The sequence below is a fragment of the Peromyscus eremicus genome, chromosome 15 (assembly GCF_949786415.1).
Source record: "Peromyscus eremicus chromosome 15, PerEre_H2_v1, whole genome shotgun sequence".
Lineage (NCBI taxonomy): Eukaryota > Metazoa > Chordata > Mammalia > Rodentia > Cricetidae > Peromyscus > Peromyscus eremicus.
In genome coordinates, this window is record NC_081431.1 from 24,994,327 (window position 1) to 25,012,753 (window position 18,427).

The following is an 18,427-nucleotide window of genomic DNA, read 5'->3' on the forward strand; positions in this document are numbered from 1 at the left end:
GGGACTTGCACGATAAAATCCTGACTCCTCTCCCTCCCTCACATCCAATGCCGTCCATTCCCCTCACTTTGTCTCCTCCTATAAGCACTGCATCATCTTGGGAAGAGTGAGTGTGGTTCAGTAAGATGGGAGAGAGGATGCAGAGATGGCTCAGAGGCTGTGCATCCTGAAGATCCAGGTTCAGATCCCAGCACCCACATAGCAAGCATGGCATCCCACAGCTGTCTGTAACTCTAGCTCAGAGGGATTAAACACCCCTTTCAGACCTCAGTGCATACAAGTACATGACACATACCAGACACGTACACATAAACAAAATAAACGTATAACTTTTAGCATGGAATATCATAATTGTTCTATTTTATTATTAATTATTTATCTCTTATTATGCTTAATTTCTAAGTTAAACTGTATTATAGGTATACACACACACACACACACACACACACACACACACACCAGTATTATAGGGCTTTCGGCTCTTTCTGTCATCCATTGGAAAATATCATGCTCTAATAAATGAAAGTCTACTGTGACACTTGGGACCCCCCACTTACTCTGGCATTGATCTGAGGTCCACATCGTGGCATAGAACAAGATTCCTACATTGCTTAGGTCTATAGTCACTGGAGCCTCATTAAACCAAATTCCAGAAAATCTTCCTCAGTGGATCTCGGTGACTAGTTACCCAGTAGCACTGACTAAGACCTGTGCTGTGACTTTTCTTCCTCTCATACCCATAATGCACCCTCCTCTGATGAACTTTGACCCTGCCTGCTGAGAGGCAGCTGGGCAAGCTTCTGCTTCACAAAAACTTGTTGGACCCCACAGATGGCGACTCACCTGGGAGATGATCTAATGTGCAGGTCGTTGTCTCCATCCTTCTGTCCGGGCATTCATCCTTCCATCCATCTACCTGTATCTCCACCTTTTCATACTTACCTGTTTGCCCAGTGTGCGTTGAACACTTAATCAGAGCTGTGTGTTGGTGGGTGTTGAAAGGGGCAAGGAATCCACCATGATCACTGTGCTCAAAATGGCCTGCAGTCTTACAGGGGATCAAGAGGTGCAAGTGTCATAGAAAATCCATGATGAAAGTGATTTCTTAAAAGAAATCTGTTACTTTTACATCCTGACACGTATGTTAGTATTTTTGCTAGCTTTGTCAGCCTCGGTGAAACAGTGATAGCGACTGTCAGGTAGGCAAGCAACTTGTATCTCTTTGATTTCTGAAAACTATCATCTTACCTTTGTCCCCCGGATCAGAATGGAGGTCTATGAGAGAAATCATCTTCTGTGTCTTATTCACTACTGACCAGCTGTGTAAATACAAGAACACTCGTTAATAAGCACGTTTGTTAATTCAATACACGGATAGATAGATTGCCATAAAGTAAGCGATGATCAGACTTACAGGGGAGCCTTTTCTGTGTGTTGTCAGCAGGCAGGCACATCATGACTCAAGGTTTCCCTGGGCTGACTCTCCAGGGCTTTGTCTTTAAGCCTGGGAAGAACTCAGCAGTCCTCTGATACCTCACAGCAGAGAATCCTATGTGGCCTCTGCCTTTCCCCTCTGTCTGCTGTCAGACATACTTCAAATCTCTTTTACTTCATTTTCTTTATCTGTTCAATAGGGAAAAATTCTTGCATGGAGTCAATCAGGATATGACATAAAAAAAGGATTTCCAGGTAATACAGTCCTACTGAGTTGTGTTGTAGAGGCAATGGCAGCTTAAAATGTCTTGGTTATTGTCCCAAGGACTAGCAGGCCCCTCAGTGGGACGTTATTTATGATAACATCATGACTCACCTTGTTGGCTCTTCTTTCCCAGTGTCTGGCTTACCTCACATGTCCCAGAGCGCAGAGGGTCTCATTATGTGGACAGCCCAGCATCTGGAGATGTGGGATGGATGGGACTGAAAACCTACTGGCTGGGGACGGTCTAGTCTGTGGCTGCCAGAAAAGCCCCGTAGCATTGTTCTCTGTCCAGGATGGATGGGATCTGGGAGCAGAACTCTGAGCCCAAACCCACGACAGACTAACTCTGGATCTTTATCAACATGCAGGGCTCAGGTTGAGCTTCAGAGACACTAGAGTTAAGATCCAAGATCTTCAGATGTAGGCAGCACCATGCCCCAGGCTGAGGGCCACATGGAACAGAAGAGGAAGAGGTGGAACTGATTGTTGCTCTCAGGTTGACTTGGCCTTTCCTGGGCAGGTGGCCTTTGCTGTCAGGTGTTGGAAACAGACTTGAAGTTCTTTGGGCTTTGCACACAAGGGGCTTCCGGGCCTTCAGCCTTGGATGGGAGCTGCATCGCTGACTTCTTCTTCCAAGACTTTAATGTTCTCAGACTTAGACTGAGCGGCCCCTAGCTCGCTTTTCTCTGCTGCCTGCAGATGGCCATTGAGGAACCATTCTGCCTCTGATCCTGTAAGCCAGTCTAACAAACCCCTATGCATATTTTTTTTAATGTATAACAGAAGGGTCCAGTTTCACTCTTGGGCATGTGGATGTCCACATTTCCCTGCATATCGGTGAACAAGACTATTCTCCCCCTCCCCCATGCTTTTTTGGGTACTTATGTTGAAGACAAGTTGCCCTTATATGTGTGAGATTATTTCTGGGTTCCCCATTCTGTCTCATTGGTCTACACATATATACTATTTTGAAAGCACTGGGTGGTTTTAATTATTATAGATGTGTGTTATATTTGAAATCTAGACTCCTACTATCTCCAGGTGTGTTCTTCTTTTGTAAAAAATGCTCTAGTTTTGGCGAGGCCATTTGTGGTTTCATATGAGTCTTATGATTCAAAAAAAATATGTCTGAGAAAAATACTGTTGAAAATCAGTTCTTTCTCTTCCCTCCTCGTAAATGATTCCTCCCCCCACGCCCCCCCCCCCGCTAGTCATATTTTATTGCACAGAATAGGGAGGCATCAAAGTATTCAAATTGTACTTGTTTTGTCTTTATAAGTCAGGAAGTTCCCACGATCCTGCCTGAGTCCTCACTCCCCTGCCGTAACTGGGCGTTGTTAGGACAGTAACATGTGAGGGGCTCTTCCTTGTTTCTAAACTCTCAGAAATGGTGGTCCTCTCGTCTGGTGCTCAATGTTTGACAGCTGGGTTGTTTCCCACAGGGAATTTCATATGTTCTATTTTAGTCTCTGTTTGTTGAAAGCGAAGCCCACCCCTGAAAGTCCTGTGTTTAGCCAGGGCCCATCTTGCTCAATGCTAACACAGGGCAGTTGATTGGTTTGTTTCATAATCTCATATAACCAGCTCCCCAGAAAACCAGAGTGCTATGGAGCTTCGGGGTATCTGATGGCTACAAGGATACTACTACTTGTGGGAAATCGATTCAATATGCAAATCTGCTAATAAGGAACTGAAGATGGGCTACTGGGCTACTCTTCAATAAAATAAGAAATTTGCACATTAAATTATAGTATGCTGATTGTCAGAGTCTGGCTGTTGGTTACCTCTTGGAGGTCTAAAAGGTATTTGAGTTAGGGTTGGGAAGAAGTTCTGCAACACAGAGTGGCTGAACTGGGGTCATAGAGAGACACAGGGAGATTTCAGTTCTTCTATTTTCTGTCCTGTTACTAGTTTCGACCTTCCTGGGGGTGCTGGCATAAAAGTGAAAGCACGTTCTCTGTCTCCTCTTTGTTTTCTTCGTCCAGCCATATGTCGCTACCCTCTGGGGATGTCAGGAGGCCACATTCCAGATGAGGACATCACAGCTTCGAGTCAGTGGTCAGAATCCACGGCTGCCAGATATGGGAGGTGAGGATGGCTGCATCAGGAGGGCCCGAGTGCTGGGAGAAATGGTCACACAGCCGTGACTCCAGATGCTGGGGGGAAGGGATGGTGTTGGTGAGCGCTCGTGAGACTGGAAGGGAGATGTGAGGGGCTTGTGCTGCTTGGAATGTTTCAGAGGGAGGCCAGGCCTTGGCTGTAGTTACTGGCCTGGAAACCTCTTCCCAACCACAGAGGCCTCAGAGCCACACCACCCACTGTGAATGGGGTCATTGATAGACAGTGGATTTGCTTTTCCTGACCTCACTGTGGGCTGCTGCAGGAGGAAGGCCAAGGCTGAAGGTACGGGGAGGTGTAGGTTATGTAGGATGCTGGCAATAAGTGAAGCCTGCTTTTCAAGAGGTACCGGGAAAGTCACTGTGCAGAGCTTCTATGGTTAAACCAGATGCTGAGGTTTCCAGTAAGTTCTTTCCTCCCTCAAGGAAACCTCACACAGAAGGGCCATCCTCATCCATAAACAGAGCAAATTCTATGTGGTGGATGTAATTCCCAAGGTCCCTTAAATGAACAGACTCCCAACTCAGAAACTATTCTGCTGACTGATGTCTACTCTTCCTGCTAGAACCTAATTATTTTGGTGTAAATTTCGGACCAATTTCGTTAAAATGAAATCACCCATAAGGAAATCAACCCCAGTAGGCCTTCCTCGTCATATTTATCTTAGTGTTTGAGTGACGTGATGGCTGGTGGAGTTAGGGAGAAGCAAGAAATGAGTGGGTAGCATCTGTGAGGAAAGGAAGCATTCCAATGAAGAGGGAAAACGCTAAGAGGTTCCCAAATAAATCTTAGAGTGATTTTGCAATGCTCTTCAGTGCTAGCCCAGCCTGGGGGTAATAAATGAAACTAGGTTATTGGACACTCCACTCACATGCTTTCCACCCTCATCCTTACCTTCAGCACAGTTCTCATGGCTGGGTGGCCATGCCCATCCTGCTGGCTAGCATTCCACTGCATTGTATAGCCCACACAGGAGACTCTACCATTCCTCCCTCCTCTCTCCCATAACTTGATACCCAAACCACAAATGGCCAGCTTTGGGGGTTGAGACTGAGAAATGGATGGTGAAAGAACTTCATAAAGAAACAGCAGTGGAAAGAGTTTCATTTCCCTAGAGTTCTCTAAAACCTAAAGGTTATATGTGTGTTGGAAGCCCCCAGCTCCCTTGGGGTGATGTTCCCTGGTGCTTCAGAGACAGGAAACTGACCACAAATGGGAATGGTTAGGACAATCAGACACAGGGAGGTCCAAAGAGTCCCTGCGGACTAGGCTGCTGCTTTCTGCTCTCTTTAGGCGCAGGACAGCTGCTTACTATGAGCTGATGAGTGGCTCTTGTTTCACAGTTATTCTCTATTTCCCCTACCCTCCTTTCTCAAGGCTTGACTCTGAAGAAGGAGACGGAGCCTGGTGCCCTGAGATTCCAGTGCGACCTGATGATCTGAAAGAATTTCTGCAGATTGACCTACGTACCCTACACTTTATCACTCTTGTGGGGACCCAGGGACGCCATGCAGGGGGTCATGGCATTGAATTTGCACCCATGTACAAGATCAACTACAGTCGAGATGGCACTCGCTGGATCTCCTGGCGTAATCGGCATGGGAAGCAGGTAAGAGGAAAATATCCATGTTCTGGGGGAATCTAGGACCGTATGTTGACTTATAATAGAACTACTCAAATGGACTATATTCAGCTATGTGTATGTTCAATTCTGACATGCCATTGTAAATGTGATCCAAGGTGCAGGAGATGGCACAGAGGATCTATTAGCTCTGCTGGGAGAGTTTAGTGAATATACTCTGGTCATGAATGAAAAGCAAAGTCTCTATCAAATGCATGATGAGTGAAGAAAGGTGAGCATGATTTGATACTATCTCTGCTCTTTTTCTTTCTTCTCCTAGGTGCTAGATGGGAACAGTAACCCTTACGATGTTTTCCTGAAGGACTTGGAGCCACCCATTGTAGCCAGATTTGTTCGCCTCATCCCAGTCACTGACCACTCCATGAACGTGTGCATGAGGGTTGAACTTTATGGTTGTGTTTGGCTAGGTAAGTCTCTACCACAGAGATCTTATGCACCATATGGAAACTTCCAAGGCCTGGGAACTGAACACTCAACTCAGAAAGGGATGAAGTCATTCACCCTTGGAATGAAATGATTCCTCTTTGGTTAAAAGAGAAAAATAAGCCACGCTCATCCACCCAGGGTTTGGTGCCCTGTGCCTGGAAGGACACATTCAGAGTCACTCAGGTAACTGTCATTGAGTGTGCTCCCAACAGTGCTCAACTATGAACCCAAATTGAGCCCCAGCGAACATGATGCATAAGATTGTATATCCCCATAAGTAGCTTCTTGCGGGTATTTGATCAGGCAGCAGGCACATCTCCTTACCAGAGACACTGACCACTCTATTTCCTTTGGCAGATGGCTTGGTGTCTTACAATGCTCCAGCTGGACAGCAGTTTGTACTCCCTGGAGGCTCCATCATTTATCTGAATGATTCTGTCTATGATGGAGCTGTTGGGTACAGGTAAAGTCTAGGAGATTTAAGTAATCACCAGAATGGGGAAATGGCCATAACAAAAAAATCATCATGATATGATCAAGAATCAAGGAATCAGTCAACCCACCAGCATTATGCTCATGAGTGATACACTGTGAGGTAACTTAGATGAGGCAAACCATATGGTACTTATCTCCAATTTGTAGCTTACTTTTGGAAGACATAATAATAATTCAGTAGACAGGAAGAAACTATGCAAAGCAAGAGCTAAACTTTGTGATATGGCTGTAAGTGTGGGAGTTATATTTTTGACCCTGAAATGAGGATCTTTGTTCCAACATAACAGCTAACTTAGCTATAGAGACAAAGTAAGGAGTATAAAAATCGGCCGGGTCACAGAGTTAAGAAACAATGGACTCCATAAATACGATACTTTAGAAGCCGTGAAAAGGAAAACTCGCAGGGTTTACAATACATAAGAAAAGCTTTCAGGATGAGCTGGCAATGGAAGTAGGGAAAGGTGGGTAGAAGGACGCAGAGGAAACAGTAGAGGACAATATCGCTCTGTTTATGGCAGTAGATGGAGCTGGGAGCAGCAGAGAGGCCTGAAGCGGATGGATGGAGAAGTCTGGTAGAAAAATATTATTAGGCACATTGGGGTTTAGAATTGGGTAAGACATGTGCCTACCCATTCTAATCATTCCATTCTTCTTCTGGCCCAGTTTTAACACCTTTTTTTCTCAGTTCAGTCTTTTTTTTGTTATTCATTCCTTATTTTATTCAAAGTACTTTCATGTCCTGGAAGTTTCTGTGACATAGGTGTTTCAAACAGCTATGAACATTTCCAGTACCATATCCTCATTGTGTGCTTATGCCTTTTTATGAAAGAGAAGTTACAGGTTTTCAGCAAAATAAACAGAAAGGCAGATGAGCGTTTCCATACTCAGTTCAATCTTTATCTGCAAGGATGGAGCATGGGAAAGAGGTCAGAATATTGTGCAATTCAGAGCAGACAATAGAAGTTTCTAGGGATTAAGAAAGAGGAACGCCCGTGAGACTCAGGAAGCCTATTATAGGATGACTGCCCTTCTACTAGCTTAGGTGTGGAGACTAAACTCTCACTCTCAGCTGCCAGCTGGCTTATTAATTTATACGAAAAAAACTTGTGTTACCATTGTGTCCTTGCCTATGTTCATCAGCTGAATATGGTGTCTTGATGGTTCACTATTACCCAAGGCATTTAAATTAATTCATCTATGAGAGAATTAATGAACAGCACGAAGACCACAACAAATCACATTTGCCCCATCAGTGACTAATGCTTGTCTGAAGCGTTACCAACCCTTCTTGGACTACACGATTCAGAGAAAGAAGTCACTGGTGTAAAATGATTGCTTTCTCCTAATCCCTCCATCTCTAAAATTATCATCTCTTGCCAAACCCAGGGGTGAAGCAGTGGGGTGAAAACTTCTTCTGTGGATGTGAGAATAACTCCAGGCTCCTCTCTTCTCTCCTCCTCCCTTGGTCTGACTCATCCACGGCAGCATGACTGAAGGACTAGGCCAGTTAACCGATGGGGTATCTGGCCTGGATGATTTTACCCAGACCCATGAATACCATGTGTGGCCCGGCTATGACTACGTGGGTTGGCGGAATGAGAGTGCTACCAATGGCTACATCGAGATCATGTTTGAATTTGACCGAATCAGGAATTTCACTACTATGAAGGTCAGTGGAGTGTGATAGATTTTCTTAAAGAAATCCAAAATTATAGTGGGTGTATGGGGTGGAGGGGAGTAAGGGGATGTTTGATGAGTCTTGAATAATTGATGTCAACAGAATTAGATTTTAAAATATATTCCGCTATTTCAAGTATACACGAATTCAGAGTCACATTATTATTTTTGTTTAATAACATAGTTCTTTATTGATTCTTTGGGAATTTCACAGCATGCACCACGATCCCTCTCACCTCCTAGTCCCTCCCTCCATGTCTGCCCCTCACACCTGCAGCATCCCTCAAGAGAAACCCCCAAATTAATTAAAAACAAAACAAACAAAAAAACCCACCTCATTCCTCTGTCCTTCCCGCCTCTCCAACACCTCTTCATCTGTCCCAGTGGTGTTGGAAGCTGCAGTGTGTCACACAGTATACCCTTTGGTCCAATATGCCCCTCTTGCAAATGTTCATTACAATGAGTCATTGGTCTGGTTCAAGGCCTCCAGGCCTCTGGCACACTATCATCATTGGACCCTCACCAAAACTCCTTAAACATGCTGCTGTTGTCCCCGATTCACGGAGATCCTGCAGCTATAGTTCCTCAGGTCACATGCTCCAGTAGGCCATAGATGGGGTAAATGTTAGGGTGGGTTAACAGGCCGTGGGTGGTAGCGGAGCTGGTCAGTCTAGGTCACTGGGACAGCTCCCCTTCAGGTGAGGGGTGGACTCAGCTCTCCTACACCCATGGGGAGGGTAGGACCATCTCTCTTGAGTGTTTGTTCGGGGGCAGCTCTTCCATGGGGGGTGGGGCCAGCTCTCCTGCTGTAATGTCCAGAGAGGGGTAGGGCCAGCTATCCCAGGGCCAGTGAAGGGCGGGGCCAGTGAAGGGCGGGGCCAGTGAAGGGCGGAGCCAGCTCAGCACGGCCCTCAGATTTCAACACACATGGTTCCTATGGCACCTTTTGGTAATACCCACCCCACCATGGATATCAACCAGACCCCAGCCACAGCAGGACCACCATCCCAGACATTGCCCTGGACAGCAGCCTGGGCGCAGATGACACCATGGCCCTGGGTGGCAGTGCAGGCCACTCGGATTGGCATGGCCCCAGCAGCAGCACAACCCTCGGACACCAACATGGCCACCGACAGTGGCCCAGACCAAGCATCCTTGTGGCCTTTGGTGGCAACATGGCTCATGGATGACAATACAGACCCCAGCCGTGGTAGGACTGTGGACCCAGACATGGCCTTTGGCAGCAGCCCTGGCTGGACGTCACCCTGACCCCAGGTGGCAAGCAGGCCACCCACATCGGTCTGCTCCTCATTCATTTTTGCCTCTTCAGTTCCACCTCTTTCCACAGCACAGGAACCGTTCTGCTTCTCTTTCTGTTTCTCCACCATATATCTGCTCATCATAATAGCACCCACCTGCCCTATGCCTTGTGGCACCAGGTGGGCCTGTGGAGGTCTTCAGCCAGCCAGGACTGCGAGGACCCAGGCTGGCCTATGGGTGTCTTTCACCTGCCTGGCCTGAGTGGTCGAGTCACATTAATTTTTAAAGGTTGTTTCCTCAGTTCTTAGTTCTGTGATAGGGTATGTCAGGCCCATTATTATTTATTTACTCGCTCCTTTTCTCCCTTCCTCCCTTCCTAATACCAAACATTGCCATTCAATTAAGCTTAACAGTTTTTTCATTAGTGCCTTATTACGGAAGAGTTAAGTGGAAAGGGGTGACTATTGTTGAGTGGTTGGATGGAAGCCAAAGGCTAGGAAAAGGCTGCACTAGAGGCTGTCATGGAATGGACCATAGCAAATACGAATACATGAAGAGATCCGCAGAAGGAAACGTAAGGCCGAGATTTCACTTTCTCTGAAGTAAGACCCCACCAGGGAGCCAAATCTTGATGCTGCCATTGATAATGTCTTTGTTATAACATAAAGAATTTCCTGGTATGTAGATTAAATCATTATCCTCCTTTCCCCTTGTTCCCTCATTCCGGGTCTGTTTTAGGGAAAGGGGAATGGAAAAGAAGAAAAGTTCATGCAGAAAGCAACCAGATTGGATGTTAAATGTGAATTCTAAGGTTAGGGAGAAGTAGGACCCAGAGGTGTGGAGGCAAGACCTTGTGTTTAGTGTAAGATGAGACTGCAGGGTCTTACATGATTTGTCCTCTTCATCGTCTATGAAAGTGCAAAAGAAAAATCTCACTAAAAGCCTCAGGAAAAGGTGGGCAAATAAATTTGGCCTACCACGTGAATATTCACTTATCTGATCTTTTTCCGTGTTAATATTCATGTGCATAGTATTAATAGTCAGCAAACTTGGTAGCCCTTACTCCTTACTCAGTATTCAGTCTGTATCTGTTTCTACAGTTCAGTGAAAAATATATTAATTATCTTATATAATTAAAATTCATCTGTTCATCGGTGCTTGCTGTTGGTTTCACAACTATATTTGGAAGCATAGTATGCTAGATTCTGAGTAAAGAATATTCCCTATCTTGGGACACATTGGTGCTAAGGTTAGCAGGAAAGGCAATATTAACTTGCGAAATAATGTATGCAGGATAATATGGGACCCGAAGAAAGAAATATGCATCATCAGTCATCATTCAGGGTTCCTCTTAATGCAAATTTGTTATTCCTTATATAAACTAGGTTTAAAAATACATGTCTTCTCTATTACTCCCAGATATTAATGGATGATATCTCTTAACTGGATTAACAGTTATTCATTAAACGAACAAAACATTTAAGACGAAGAGAAGGAACAACACATGCCCACTCTGTTGGCTTGTTGTTGGAGGATCTTTCGTAATTGTAAAACATTGTGTGCAATTACGTGTAACACATTATTCTTCAGAGATTTTTGTAGATGGGAAGTAGGGAGGGGCAAAAGAAGGGAATATGCATAGCAACAAAAATGTGCTGTAAGAGATTTTTTTTGTATTCGTCTTTAATGTACTTGTGAACATACACATAAACTCACAAGTCTATATACCCCAGGGAGGATTTGTAATTTAACAAATAATTAAATGAATTTTAAATTATCCATGGGGTTATAATATTTTATCAGGATATTTTGATCATCCTAAATTTCCAGGATTCTTTTCAGTTAATTTATCACAGATAAAAATGATTCCAGAGCTTAAATTAAGAAGCCAGGAATTTCTAAGGAGTAGCTTCAGGACAGTCTTCTTAGGCAAACAGATCCACCACATGTTTTAATTTTTCTGGACAAAGAAAGTAAAAGATGACTTCCAGGGCACTAATACCTTTTATAGATCAGGTTTCTTTCTGAGGCAAATTATTCTTCATTTCTTGCTTTGAAGAGTAGTTAAAATATACCGTTAAAGCTTATTCATGCATTCAAAGAATATTGTTTCAATAAATAAATATGTAAGCCCACATGGAATGAAATCCTATGCTATTTATTTGCATTCCAGAAGAATTCTTGAAACATCTGTAGGAAAGATTATTACCTTCCCTGCAGGGTACTTACCCAACACTTTGCAGATTTCAGGACATCTGAAAAACCTATTGAAGCTGGAGAAGGTATTTCTTTGATTAATTTTTTTTGCCCTTAGCCTTACTCCATCGACTTGGGGGTCAATAAACTAGAATGGTTATGTCACTCAAGGAAGATATTAACATATGTGTTTGTCAATAAAACCTGTGGAGAAAAAAATCCAAATGGAAAGTTAAGGTGACTGCTATATTTCTATGTGATATGATGTACAAAGGGCCTTGGGATAGATGTCTAGGACTCTATATTCAACTGTGTTGTAGACTGACCATAGGTCAGAAAACCATGTGATTATGTGCATCTTATCAGTACATATACTTGGGCTAGGAGGCTTTTACACCCTCTAGTAGCTCTCATGGTCTAACCTTAGGATACTTCTGGTCCAGCCATTTGTCATTACATTTCTTTCATCATTTCCTTCTTTATCTAAAAATGAATTTAGCCTGCTAGTCCTGCATTGACTATCTAGAAAGAATTAAAGAAGTTAAACAGTATAACTCAGAGCTTGAGCAGACATTAAAACAGAAACAGGAAATAGAGTCCAACAATGGCAGTCATATCTTTCCAACCCTTGAAACTCTTGAGGGACAATGGCCAGCAAAGATCTGTTTTCCATGAAAGACTGAGTCAGAGGAGATAGAACCAAATTGCTGTAAGGAACCTGAGTCAGTTGCAAATATACACGTTACATTTTTTTTTTTTTTGTGGGTTGTTGAAGGACTGTTGTGGAATTTTTGCTCTTGATGACTTCACAAGCCAAATAAATATCCCACAGAAAGAGTCGTGGGTCAGGAGAATGGATGTCAGCTACCTTCTAATTGACTTTTTGTCTCATCTCAGAAATTATCAATGAGAAAAATTTGATGCTCCCATCTGAATGGTTTTACTTAAACTGAATTTGCTTAAGTCTGTTTCTGGCTGAAAATGCCAATCCATGGCATTCGAAGTAAGATTTCCATAAAGAAAGATGAAACTGTGTTTGTTTGTATATGATCTTCTTTCGAGTTTCCCACAGAGCCTTCCTGAAAAGAAATGGTCTGGCTTTGGAAGGTATCTGGGAGGAAGTAGGTGTCAGGTTGGCTCACCATCTCAGATCAGAATAGCTCAGATGTGGCCAGATAGCAAGTGTGATTGAGAAGACTGTAGGGCCAAGAGAATTCCTGTGGAGGACAGACCTAGGAAGATGCTGATCTAGTCCTCCCTCATCAGGAGAGGATACTGCAGCCTGGCACCATGGAACTAGGTGGCCAGAGCACACAGCTGCAAATTGGAAATGGGGTCAGCATCCAAGGTTTTATACGGAATGACCTGGGTCATTGCTACTATCCAGAAGACTGAATTATGGGTAGTATGCAGAGAAATAGGCATACTATATAGGAAGAGGTTTCCTAGTTGGGTTGTTTTCCTGTGCAACCCAGCAGGGCTACCCTCTCTCTCACACGCCCCTCTCTCTGCCAGGTCCACTGCAACAATATGTTTGCTAAAGGTGTGAAGATCTTTAAGGAGGTCCAGTGCTACTTCCGCTCTGAAACCAGTGAGTGGGAACCCACTGCCGTCTCCTTTCCCCTCGTCCTGGATGATGTGAACCCCAGCGCTCGGTTTGTCACAGTGCCCCTCCACCACCGAATGGCTAGTGCCATCAAATGCCAGTACCATTTTGCCGACACATGGATGATGTTCAGCGAGATCACTTTCCAATCAGGTAGGAAACCTTGGTCCCTACAGGGAAGAGAGTGGGTTGGTACAGGGGGTAGGAAGGGCATTCAGGCTGCTTCCTGGTAGGTCTCTGAGAGGAGTGGGGTTACCAGGTGCCTCACAGTCTTTGGAAAGAGAGAATCCTTTGTGTTTCTAGTTTCAATTTATGTAATTATAAGGAGCGAGAGTGGGACAGTACAAACTTAATTACAGTATTTTTACACATTTGTCTAGAAGAGGTTTATGGCAAAAGATTTTCAAAATGATAATATAATGTGCCAAAAGCTATACAAATTAAGACTATTGATGGAAAGCATGTAAGCACTATCAAAGTATTCAAATGAAAATCTTTAACCATGATGTACAAAAGTAAAGAGAACAATGGGCTTCCTTCCATCACTCACCTTTATTATTAGTCTTTTTCCATCTTTATTTATTCCTTTTTTTGATGTAATATGTGAAAGCAAATCTGAAATATATTTTGGCTTATTACTAGCATTTTAGAATACATCTAAGAAAATATTTTCTTGAGTATAATGTCGTTATAACAACTCATGACATTTACCAGTAAATTCTAAAAATGACTGTATATCCTCGAGCAAATAGTAGAGTTCATAGAAACCCTAACTATACTAAACCTTGAAAAGTTAAAAGGAATTTGTGATCTTGTCATTAGTTTTAGTTTGGAAAACAGAAATCTATACAATGGTTTTTCAGAAGTAATCCAAAACCAAGTATAAGCAATCAGGAAGAGAGGTGCACAAAAACATGTCATGAATAGTGCTAAAGGTGTGAGAATTACATCAGGCCCAAAAGACAAGCAAAGGCATAAAGTAAGATGCTAGAGAAGGAGAGAGTAACTTAGCCATGCTTTAGAAGGTAATATCCTTTCTGGTTGATTTTTCTGTAAAGAAGAAAATTTCAAGATGGTTCATTAGGCTATTAGGAGAAGAATATATATATATATATATATATATATATATATACTCTTATATATATATATGTATATAAGAGTATATATATATATCTATATATCTATATATATATCTATATCTATATATATATATATATATAACAGGTTTGGTGCCTATATTTTGTTTATGCCAGTGGTGTAATTTAAAAGCCAACAGACTAATTATTTCATATAATTTATTCAGAGCAGAAATTTATATGCTCCAAAGAAATGGTGCTTATATTATAATAATAATCGGGGTGGGGGAACAAATAGATACCCACTGGACTTGGGAGTAATCTGGATAAGCACACAGATGTCCACCTATCCTTGAGTATTTGGGGCAGAGCAGTTGGTATATTTTTCTTATTTTGGCCAAGCAAAGCTTGGACTATGCTCTTGATTCCTGGGAGTCTCTTGAGCTTCAATCCTATGTCTTGATAATGTTAGTTTTTCTAGATTCTTGAGGATCTAATTTAACAAGTATAGTTGACACCAGAAGCTCTTTATTTGTTTAATAATGGTAAGAAGAAAAAATAGGATTTGTTGAAGGAATAACTCGTAGAAGAGAAATTCAAATTTTAATTCTTGACCAATCAGAGGTAAAAATTAGTTGCCAACATCAATCTGGAAAACACACTTTGGGATCTGTTTTTGAAAACTGCAGCATCACAGTAAAGGATATTTCAAAGCCAGTTTTCTATCTTTAGGGATGAGTGAAGCCTTAAGTTAAGAGCTAGGGCAATGAAGCACAGTGAAAATCCCTTTAGAAAATAACTTAAATTCATTGAAGAAACGAGTGTCTTTGTACTAGGTGACATGTAGCTACTGAATTCTCTCTGCATATTGTTGAATTTAGATCCTTCTCTCATGCATATTTTATGATGATCTATGACTGCAGCCCTCTGAAACAGCATGTGTTAACTTTTTAATACTGTGACAATATATAATATTTGCAACATTTTTTGCACCAGAGAAATTGCCTTTACTTGTACAGATAGTTATATTTTATTGACTCTATTTATGGTTTCATTTTTATTTTGTTTTTATTTGACATGATAATTTTTTGAGTTTATGGGCTACAGTGTGATGAGCTAATCCATGTATAATAACCCAGGTATCTTCATTAGAAAAAACACTATTGGTACCCCAGTATATTGATTTTACAGTGTGCTAGGTCTCAGATTACCTTCAAATGAGCCACTGCCTGCCTGGCTGTCTGCTCCAAGCTCTAATTCACTCTTGTTTTGTAACAGATGCTGCGATGTATAACAACTCTGGAGCCCTGCCCACCTCTCCTATGGCACCCACAACCTATGGTATGTATGACTATTAATTGTAAAATATTAAGTGGCAGACACCTCTTGGAAGATAAAGAAGGGTAAAAATTGCAAAGACCTCCTTGTGTGTGAGTGGCTTGATTCCACGCAGCTCTGGATGAAGATTAGTGTGCTAAAGGAAGAACAGTCTACCCCCAAAGTGAAGGATCCAAAGTTACTGTCATTTGTGACCATTCAGGACGTGAATGAGAGGGCCAGAGTCTAGAGTGTTCCAACTGCTGCATGAAAGTTTAAGAAGCGTGGAAAAAAAAAAAAAAACAAGTAAGGGGACATTTCTACGTGAGACCCATAGTAGGGATCTCAATGAATGAGGGGTTCGTGGAACAAACGGCTTTTCCATCTCTCTGGAGATGAGGATGCAAAGGTGCATTCTCTGTTTGAGGAAGTCACTGGCTCTCATAGCCAGCAATCTGGAAATGAGTGATTGGGTATCTCCTGAAAGGAGTCTCAGCTACCCCTGACTGTCTCAAAGAATGAAGGGAGTGGAACTCATTCCTTGCCTAGTTGTCATGAGTATTAAGATCCTAAACATACAGACTGTTGCAATACAGAGGCAAAAATGTGGGAATGCAAAACTCTTCACTATCTTGTCTGAGACATGGAGAGAGGGAGGGAGGTGGTGACTCATGGTGGAGGTCTATAGAAAATAGGAGGCAAGTAATAAAGCGAGATAAGCAAAAGCAGAAATATGAGGGTGGCACCTTCTGGAATTCTCCTGAAGGAACAGGGTCTATCTCCATGTTCTGCTCCTGTCATGGCTGCTTTTAACTTGCCCTGTGAAATGACTCTTTCCTCTGCTTTCTCTTCTTGGTCACAGATCCCATGCTTAAAGTTGATGATAGCAACACTCGGATCCTGATTGGCTGCTTGGTTGCCATCATCTTCATCCTGCTGGCTATCATCGTCATCATCCTGTGGAGGCAGTTCTGGCAGAAGATGCTAGAAAAGGTGAAGATGCGCAGTATGGGCAGGAAGCTGTGCCTCCCTTTCCTACACTGCCATGACACCAAAAGTGCCAGATTCCAAAGTTTTAAGAGGCTAATGAGTTGCCTGAGGCTACCGAGAAGCATAGGCATGGAGAAGGCTGTTGAAGTGAGCCAGAAAATAATTAGCTAAGTCTAGTTTCTCATTTTCAGAATGAAGAATTTAGAATCTGCCTAGAAATCCCAGGAAACTCTTCCTAATACATTAAATGTCAACTTGGGCATTTCCCATGAAGAATCTGGTTTGCTGGGTTTGAGGTAGGGTGAAGGCACCTGTGCGTGTATTTTCAGTTTGGCAATGATTCTGAAGGACAGCCGAGGTTAGGGATCACTCTCGGTCCTGCTAAACTTTCTGATGACAGTTCTAAAGACTTTTCTCTTCTTCGTGTGTTTGTTTTTTTGTTTTTTTGGGTCCGATTAGTTACTTTTCCTGTTGCTGTGACCGAATAGGTGACAGAAAGCGACATAGGGATTGCTTTGCTTTATATCACCATTTAAGAGGGGAGACAGTCATGGCAGTGAAGGAAGCCACTGGTTATATTGTGTCCACAAGTCAAAAACAGAGATGAATGCTGGTGCTCAGCTTGCTGTTTCCTTTCTATGCCCTCTGGGATCCCAGTCTGGGAAGGCGCTGCCTACATTCAGCGTTGGTCTTCCCTGCTCAGCTTGCCCTTTCTTTCTCCAAACACCTGCTTACATATGCATAATTATGCTTCCATGGTGACTTAAAGTCCATCAAGTTGACAATGAAGCTTAAATATCTCTCTCTCTCTCTCTCTCTCTCTCTCTCTCTCTCTCTCTCTCTCTCTCTCTCCTCCCTCTCGCCCTCTCTCTCTTTCTGTGTGTGTGTGTGTGTGTGTGTGTGTAAAAACATTAACAATCAAGTAATTGATCACTATCTGAATCCTATTTCTTTATGTACTTGAAGGTTATGCTTGTATATCCCCGAATTCCTCAAATTATTGACTCAAATGACTCAAATTTTGGTCACATATATCTAATATATATGTGAATTTCTATATTTATATATATATTAATATAGAAAGGTTTATTTTTCATGTATGTTTTTTGTTTTGTTTTTGAGACAGTCTCCCTGTGTAGGCCTGGCTAACCTGGTATTGTAGACCAGGTTGGTGTAGAACATGGGGTGATCCTCTTACCATCCACCCCCCCCAACCCGGTGTCACAACAGGCATGCACTGCCACATCCAGCTCATGCATGTTACTTTATAAGAAACCGAGTAATAATCAGATGGACTTTAGCTTGTTGTGATGAGATAATACATACTCAGGAGATGACCTGCTCTCTATCTTCTGTTTTGTTTTGTTTTGTTTTGTTTTTCAGTTGTTCAAAATTGATACACTTAACCAAAGATGAGAATCTATAATTTTTCCTGGCTTCTTCACTTGATCTTAGCCAAAAGGCCAAGAAGCGATTTTTCCTGGCTTCTTAATAAGGAAAAAAATAACCTCAGTGGACACTGCTGCTAAGATAGACCTTTGGCTCTATTGAAATGTTTCTGGCTTTGGCTTTTCTGGTCTCTGAGCTCCCATCAACGGATATGGGTCATAGGATCTCTAGGCTGTGAATCTCCGCAAAGGCTAGAAGGAAGACATTGACTTCAGAGACTGAGGCTTGTGCCAGAAGGGAGGCAGGACACTATGAGACTGGTCTTGAATCTCGGGAACTCTTTCTATGTAGGACAGGAAAGAAAGGGCTCACTTAAGATGTGAGAGGAGCAACCTAGCAAATCACCTGTGGTCCTTTCTGACCTGCTCCACACTCAGGCTCCCAAGTTAGTTGAGGCTTAGTTTAAGGTTTGGGGGGCAGGAATATTTCACAGGAGAGAAAATCTCCTTGCATCTCACAAAGACCTTACCATCAGA

The 18,427-nt window shown here is 42.7% G+C and overlaps 1 protein-coding gene across 1 annotated transcript in view; it reads left to right on the forward strand.

The window, feature by feature from the left end:
- The window catches only part of Ddr2 (discoidin domain receptor tyrosine kinase 2), a 96,012-nt gene that overhangs the window by 65,372 nt on the left and 12,213 nt on the right, over positions 1–18,427 (forward strand). Inside the window, exons 4-11 of the mRNA XM_059280973.1 lie at positions 3,685–3,787; positions 5,195–5,426; positions 5,719–5,866; positions 6,243–6,348; positions 7,866–8,049; positions 13,029–13,272; positions 15,474–15,536; positions 16,375–16,505. Coding sequence (XP_059136956.1) covers positions 3,685–3,787; positions 5,195–5,426; positions 5,719–5,866; positions 6,243–6,348; positions 7,866–8,049; positions 13,029–13,272; positions 15,474–15,536; positions 16,375–16,505 — 1,211 coding nt within the window. The remainder of the gene's footprint in view (positions 1–3,684; positions 3,788–5,194; positions 5,427–5,718; positions 5,867–6,242; positions 6,349–7,865; positions 8,050–13,028; positions 13,273–15,473; positions 15,537–16,374; positions 16,506–18,427) is intronic.